Raw genomic sequence first — 7,609 nt, 5'->3', positions numbered from 1 at the left:
AATGGGTTTCTATTGTGTTGGAAACGACTCAGTAGCATCTAACACCAATAGGTTGTGTTGGGTTGCTAACTGCAGTCAACTGGTTCAAACCCACAATCCCCTCTGCAGGTGGCAGGCTGTGTCCTCCTATGCAGATTTACAAACTGAGAAACCATATATAGGGTCCCTGAGTGGGGTTTGACTCAATGGCAGTGGATTAACATTCCATTGTATATACATACCATAGTTTATCCATTCATCCACCGACAAGCACTTGTTTCTTTTTGCTATTGTGAACAATGATGTCATCAAATGAGTGTGAACATTATGTTTGTGTCAATGTTCTTTAGGTCATATTTCTAGTAGTGGGATTGCTGAATCATTTTTCCAACTTTTAAAGGAAACATCAGACTGTTTTCCAGTGATTAGAAAACAGTGCTACTAGCAGGGGATGAGTTCTACTTCCTCCACATTTGTTCTTTTCTGTTTTATTTAACTTTGCTATTACTAGTTGGGTGAGATTATCTTATTTTTTAATATACTTTCTAATAGCTAATGATTGCGAACATTTCATGTCTGTTGGCTGTCTAAATGTATTTGGTAAAGTGTCTCTTCATGTCTTGTTTATTTTTAAAGTGGATTATCTTTTTGTTGCTGAGGAGCTGAGGTTTTCTCCACCTACCCATCCAGATTCATTTCTAACAGTACAGCTAAATCCCTGACATGTGAAAGCATGACTGAACCTTTTGTTTAGTCACAATTCAGCTAGACAATATATTTTAGTGCTTGTTTAATAAGTAATCCACCACTTGAAGTTTAGAAATCTTTTCTATAGCAATTTTTGTGATACTTGTTGACATGTCTAATAGTACATTTATGAAGGAAATAAAACAAGAAACTCTAATATACATTTCCAAAGTTTTGCAGATTATTAACTAATTAGGAAAAGACAAAATACTGCAGTTATTTTGCAAAGACTACCTTTAAATGGAAGACCAAGTGAATTCCACTCAGGAAGAAATACTCAAATAGAATTTTATTTACAATCCACTTACTTTTTAAGCTATCAAGCTTTATTACTTAAACTGCTTTTTCTTCGTATATACATTTAGAGAGCCTTTGGGAAATAGATTAAAAGTTTTTGACTTCTTCAACTGGTTGATGAACTCTTGAGAATGCTGAGAAATCTCCATATACCCAGTATGCTTTCTCCTGGGAACAAACTTCAGAGCCTCTTCCCAACTACCAGTGTTTTTTAGACATAACAAAATGCGCATCATTTGGTCTAAGGTGAGATTTTTGTTACCAGTTTCCCACTGTAAATATTTATCTAATGGAAGGCATTCTGTTGCCAGCTTCAGCCGTTTTGCATTGGCTAGGGATGTGCCTGGCTGCATACTCTTATCAACAAAAGAGCCAATTATATAAATCTTGTCATGCTTAAAAGTAGTCATAACATTGGGAGAATCTGCAGTTAAATAGACAATATTGTCCTTAGGAAATATATCTACATGAGATTTCTCTGTGGATGTTAAAAGCAATTTGTCCCATCTTTCTCTATACCGTTTAACTAACTCTCTATGGTAATCACCGTCTGTTTTAAGATTGCAGAAATAAATGTGGAAAGGATCAACATTTCTTCTGTTGTATCCTTCACTTTCTAAAAGCTGAGAAACAGTATTCTGAAGTTCTTTTGGTTTCATGCAGTTATCATAAGCCATGTCAAAAACTAAGGGTTGTCCAAACTGCATGGCCTGTGCACCCTTCCAGCCCATTGCATTGTCCATACTCCTATCCCACAGCCGTAGAAACAGAAAGTTTTGCTGTTTATCTTCCTCGGTGGTTTCTAGCAGCTTTTCTTTTTTTGCTTCTTCCTTTGCTGCTGCCTTCATTTCCTTTTTTATTTGTTTAGCTTTTTTCATTTTTTCCTTAACGTATAAATATTTTAAATATTTCCTTTTTGATGATTTAGAAGCACTTTCCATAAGAGTTTTGAGATCTTCTTCACTGACATGTTCTGGTACTTCTCTTCCAAGCAATCTCCACATCTCAATTAATTCTCTTGTGGCAGCTAGCGGGTCATTGTCCTTGCTGCTTGAGACTTCTGAAACACCTTCTTGCACACTAGATTTCATTGTAATTTTCCATCCATCCAATTCCAGTGGTTCATGAGATGATGTACTCTCTTTATTAGGAGAGGACACAGCTGGTATTTTGGAAGATATGTATCTCTTTAGAATTGTTGAATAGAAATCTCTTCTCTTCTTATGAAGGGTAAATGGCACCAATATCCTAGCAAAAGGTCTTAAGGTGAAGCTAACACTCATTTTGAGAAAAACAGGCATACAATAACAATCCTGTAAAAGAACAAAAAGCAATGAAGAGTTAGATAAAGATTTACAACAAAACAAAACCTAATAACTATACAAATCCAAATTTGAAATTCCAAAATGTAATTGATATCTAAAATGCAAAGTGGGAAGTTGGTACAAGTATTTTAAATTTGAGTTCCTATTTTAGACATGAAGTCTGCTTTAGGCAGATGGACACCTTGATTTACCTTTCTAGATTTGTATCTAGGACCCAAGAGGATCATTGTTACTTAATGACAAAGTTATATACCATTGTCGCATGAGATCATGATGCTATATTTGTGCCCATTTTATACTAAGCTTAGCTACAGACTTAAAATACAAGACCCATCACACACAAAAAAAGAAAAGCTGGAAACTGGTGAAAAAACACTTGAGGGGTACTATACCAATTTAATGTACATAGTGATCTACTGATTAAAAATTCTTAATGTGGCTCTGTAAAGAGCTCTGATGGTGTAGTGGTTGCATATCGTGCTGCTAACCACAAGGTCAGCAGTTTCAAACTACCAGCTGTTTCATGAGAGAAAGATGAGGCTTTTTGCTCCTGTAAAGATTTACACCTTGGAAACCCTATTCAGGGTTGCTATGAGTTGGAACTAACTCCTTGGCACACCATCATGGATAAGCACTGGGCTGCTAATCACAAGATTGGACATTTGAACCTATCAGCTGCTCTTTGGAAACCCTATGTTGTTGTTAAGTGCTGTCGAGTCAGTTCCAACCCATAGCAACCCTGTCTAGGGTTTCTGAGGAACAGCTGGTAAGCTTGAACCAGTGACCTTGCAGTTCAAACTGACTTTACAGACCAGCCCATTAGTCCCCAGCACCACACCAGGCTTCTGGAAACCCTATACAGTTGGAACAGACTCGGACTCGATAGGACTTAATGACACTGATTAAAAGAAAATCAAATAAAACTCTTCTCCAGTTCAATCTTTATTTTCAGAAAATGTTGTCATACAAAATGTCCAAAATCAGGAGAAATACATACAAAATGTCCAAAATCAAAGAGTTAGTTAGAAAAAATCCATTATCATTTAGTTTAATTTTTCCACGAACTTTTTGAAGTCCCTTAGTATAAAACATCACAACTTTATTTTTAAATGTATGTTCACAATATAATGAAGTTGATTAGAGAAGCAAAACCAAGTGTCAAAACTGAAGCAAAAAAAGAAAAGAAAAAAGGAATTCAAATTTTTACAAACACCAACACATGAAAAGAAAAATTGTCTTTCCTTAGCTTTATTTGATGGCAGTGCTCCTAAGTCTTGTACCTCTCTGACCACTTAGTCTCCTGAATGCCTGTGCACAGGTGACCAGATGTCTACCTCTTAAAGACAAATGTGCCTGAGTTCTGTCCTTAGTCATTCTTTTCAGTCTACACAATTTCCTGATCTGCTTTCCCTGGCTTTAAAAACCATGCATCAGACACCTCAAATGCAAGTATTAACTCTCTCCCTTCCCTCCCCAGCCCGCTCATCTTTCTCTGTACTCTGTTTCTGGGAAGGCCACTATCAGTTTAGTTGCCAAAACCAGAAAATGACAACTATTTCATTGTTGTTTTCTTCCAGTCACCATACCAGATCCATTTACATTATATTCATTTACTCTCTAAATACTTCATGAATCCATTCACTTCAATCTCCTAGTCTCCAGATTTGGCGTTCTCTTCATCTCCATTGTAGCAAGTGCAAATCTGATCCATGGTACTCAAACAGCTTTCAATGTGTAGTTCTACCAGGTTAAAGTACTTATTAATGCTGTTATCCCTTGTTTATTTTTGTCACTGAATCTCAGCTATGCTTCACCTTATACATTTGAGCAAGTATTCCTATTAGTGGTCATAGTACCAGTACCTCTCTGTCATAGTAGGAGGGGTCTTCCAAAAAGCTCATGGAAAGATTCTATTGTCTTTTAATTCCACTTTCCCGCAAACTTTCTGAAGACCCCTTGTATTTATACTGTTTACTTGTTTGCCCCATTTGATGGTATGCTCCATTAGGATAAGGGCTGTGTCTACATTAACACCGAAAAGACAATGTTTGGCAGTATTTGGTTCACAACAGTCACCTACTTTTTTCTTTTTAATTTTGAAAAACAAAACAAAACTTAGACCACCTTTAAGGAAAAAAAAATCTGTTTTACTTTCAAATCCTGACAATACTTAACCAGGGGTCCTCACCCCCAATCTGAGAAACATTGATTTCAGAAACAGAAATCTAACAAATTTTGTCTTATAGCTGGCTCAAGATTTTTAGAATATCATAGAAGTGGAAAAAAAACAACAAAAAAAAGAATCATGAACATCACTTTGTGGAACACTGTTCTTGCTCCGGTATTGTATCAAAATCAACTACTATAGAAGCCATTCAGGAACTCTGGTAGCATAGTGGTTACGAATCGGGCTGCGAACCTTAAGGTCAGCGGTTCGAAACTACCAGCTGCTCCGCGGGAGAAAGATGAGGCTTTCTACTCCCATAAAGATTTACACCCTCGGAAACCCTATATATGGTCGCTATGGGTCGGAACCGACTCGATGGCACATAACAACAACAACATAGAAGCCATTCAGTCTCATGGCGATCTCATGTGTTTTAAAATAGAACTGTACTTCAAAAGGATTTTTAGTGGCTCATTTTTTTGAAAGTAGATCCCCAGGCTTTTCTTCCAAGGTATCACTGGATGAACTCGAACGTCCCAACTTTTCGGTACAATAACCGTTTGCATCACTCTTTCTCTTATCTTTGGGCCTGAGCGCATGCTAAGTATAAGGAGCCCTTTTACGAGTAGGGCTTCTAACTGCTAAGAGTTGCTAAGCTGCTAACCTTAAGATCAGCAGTTTGAATCCACCAGTCGCTCCGCGGGAGAAAGGCAAGGCTTAATGCTCCGATAAGGACTTTGTCTCGGAAACCCTACGTAGGGTCACAATGAGTCGGAAACGACTCAACCACACACAACTACCACCATATTAAGTATATCTAGGAACATCTCCCACTTTCTCCTACCTCAACACACATACACTGGGAATTCTGAAGAAACAAGTTTATTACCAGAGATACCAGCTCCCGTAAGTGCAAATTGCGCGAAACACTCAGGTTACAAGATGCAGCAGCGCAAGTTCGTACCGGAACCGGTGCCTCAGCGGTCTCACCACTCACGACTCGCTTCTCGCGGTTTCCGTTACTGAGCCAAGCGGGTAACCGGCGGCGCTAACGCGCAACCGGAAGTCCCGCCCTTCTCTCGGCACCGCTATATTACGTCATGTCACGCAGGGCGTATTCTTTTCACCCAATCAGAGTAGAGCTTTCGGATATGCAGGGGAACCAACGCGGAATGGGTAGTGATGGCTTGTGGCATCGGTTTTGGCATGCCGCAGATCGCCCTTTCAACCTGCATTAGATTTCTTGTTTATTTCCACCTTCTTAAAAACTTTTGCAAATTCTTTCGGCTTGAACCTTATATTTGTAAACATTGTTAAGTGGCTTTGAGTCCGTTGCGACTCATAGCGACCCTTTGTAGAGTATACCTCCTACCTTGCAGTTCAAACCGACCTTACAGTCCAGCACATTAACCTGCATAAGGTGACTTCACATTAGAACTCAAATAGAATAAGCATAAGGTCTGCCTTTGACTCGTTTTCTAGCTTTGAAACTGGTAGATCTAAGCAGAGGTTGCTTTGTACTGGTTGCTTTCTAGTTCACAACTCTTTCTACTACGTCTTTTCTACAGTTGTTAAGTAACGTGGAGTCGGTTCCGACTCATAGTGACCCTGCACAGGGTTTCTGAGGCTGCAGATCTTTACGGGAGCAGAAAGCCTCATCTTTCTCCCCGAACAGCTGTAGTGTCGAACTGCGGATCTTGAGAGCGTATACAGTAGGATTTGTCAGTTGCCACATATCTTGCCAACACTTTTTCATATGACGGCGAATTCTCAGTACCAATGTTTCTGTCAAATGTTTGAAGACAAAGCCTGGCTTCAAACGTCTAGGTGTTTCTTACAAACAGGAGACCTTTTCTGATCCCCTGCTGCATTATCAGTGTCTACAATGCCTTAGTCCTGGTGTGGCGCTGTGGGTTAATGCACCAGACTGCAAAGCCATTTGAACTGCAAAATTCGCAGTTTAGGCTCACCAGCTGCTCCTCAGACCACTATCTATACAGGGTTGCTATGGGTCGGAACCGACTCGACGGCACTTCACAACAACAATAATGTCTGACACAGCGGGAATTGAATGATTTGTTGACGATTGAATACTATAGTATTCACATAAGATTTAATGTTTGGACCATAATGATGGTGGTAGAGATTAAGACTAGGGGACAGAGATGAAAGCTATTTTAAGAGGTTAAAAATGATCAATTTGGTGATGGATTGGGATTTAGGAGAAATGAGGGGAAAGTCAATAGTCTTATTTTGAGCATCTGGGCAGACAGTAGGTCATTAGTGAGACTTTGTTTTAAGCACAACCATTTCTTGTCTGTGCCAAAAGTTGGTGCTTTACAAAGAAAAAGAAAATCGGTTTTTAATTAGATGGATTGACCAATAACAATAACAATGAACTCAAATGTAGGTGGCACAACATCAGGCCATGTTTTGACTTTTTATACTTAAGGTTGCCATGTGTTGGAGCTGACTCTGTGACAACAACATAAACAAAACCACACAGAGTTGTTTATCAAAACAAGAAAATTATAAAAGTGACAAGAACAAAGATAATTTTATAACTGAGTTGAATTGCTTAAGTTACAGTTGGCATAGTTTCCATATGGTGGTTTAAAATATGTCCATACATTCTTTGATACCCTTGCAATATTTGGAGTCAAAATCCCATTTCATTGGATTTAGAGACTAGTGAAAACAAGGCCAGGGGCAGTCTGTGGAAAAGACCATCAATTACTCATATGCAAATTCAAACTGAAGCTGAAGAAACTAAAAACAAGTCCACAAGAGCCAAAATATGACCTTGAATATATCCCACCTGAATTTAGAGATCATCTGAAGAACAGATTTGATACAATAAACACTAAAGGCAGAAGACCAGAAGAGTTATGGGATGACATCAAGAACATCATACATGAAGAAAGTAAAAAGTCATTTAGAAGATAAGAAAGAAGGAAAAGGTCAAAATAGATGTCAGAGGAGACACTGCAACTTGCTCTCCAGAGTAGAAATGGAAGAAATGAGGAGGTCCATAGAGCTGAACAGAAAATTTCAAAGATCAGCTCGAGAAGATAAAGCCAAATAGTACAACAAA

At 38.6% G+C, this 7,609-nt stretch overlaps 1 protein-coding gene across 1 annotated transcript; it reads right to left on the bottom strand.

The window, feature by feature from the left end:
• Positions 1–1,055: 1,055 nt before the first annotated feature.
• On the bottom strand, positions 1,056–2,324 carry LOC102820540 (mitochondrial ribonuclease P protein 1-like). The gene has a single exon (XM_006868652.1). It carries the CDS (start codon positions 2,322–2,324, stop codon positions 1,056–1,058), a length of 1,269 nt encoding a protein of 422 aa, XP_006868714.1.
• Between the last annotated feature and the right edge of the window lie 5,285 nt (positions 2,325–7,609).

This window comes from Chrysochloris asiatica, unplaced genomic scaffold (genome assembly GCF_000296735.1).
Source record: "Chrysochloris asiatica unplaced genomic scaffold, ChrAsi1.0 scaffold00120, whole genome shotgun sequence".
NCBI classification, from domain to species: domain Eukaryota; kingdom Metazoa; phylum Chordata; class Mammalia; order Afrosoricida; family Chrysochloridae; genus Chrysochloris; species Chrysochloris asiatica.
The sequence above is the reverse complement of the archived record's forward strand: the minus strand, read 5'-3'. Positions and strand labels throughout refer to the sequence as shown.

Bases quoted from the DNA above. Each gene is read 5' to 3' on its own strand.
- LOC102820540 (XM_006868652.1), bottom strand. From the start codon at position 2,324: ATGCCTGTTTTTCTCAAAATGAGTGTTAGCTTCACCTTAAGACCTTTT.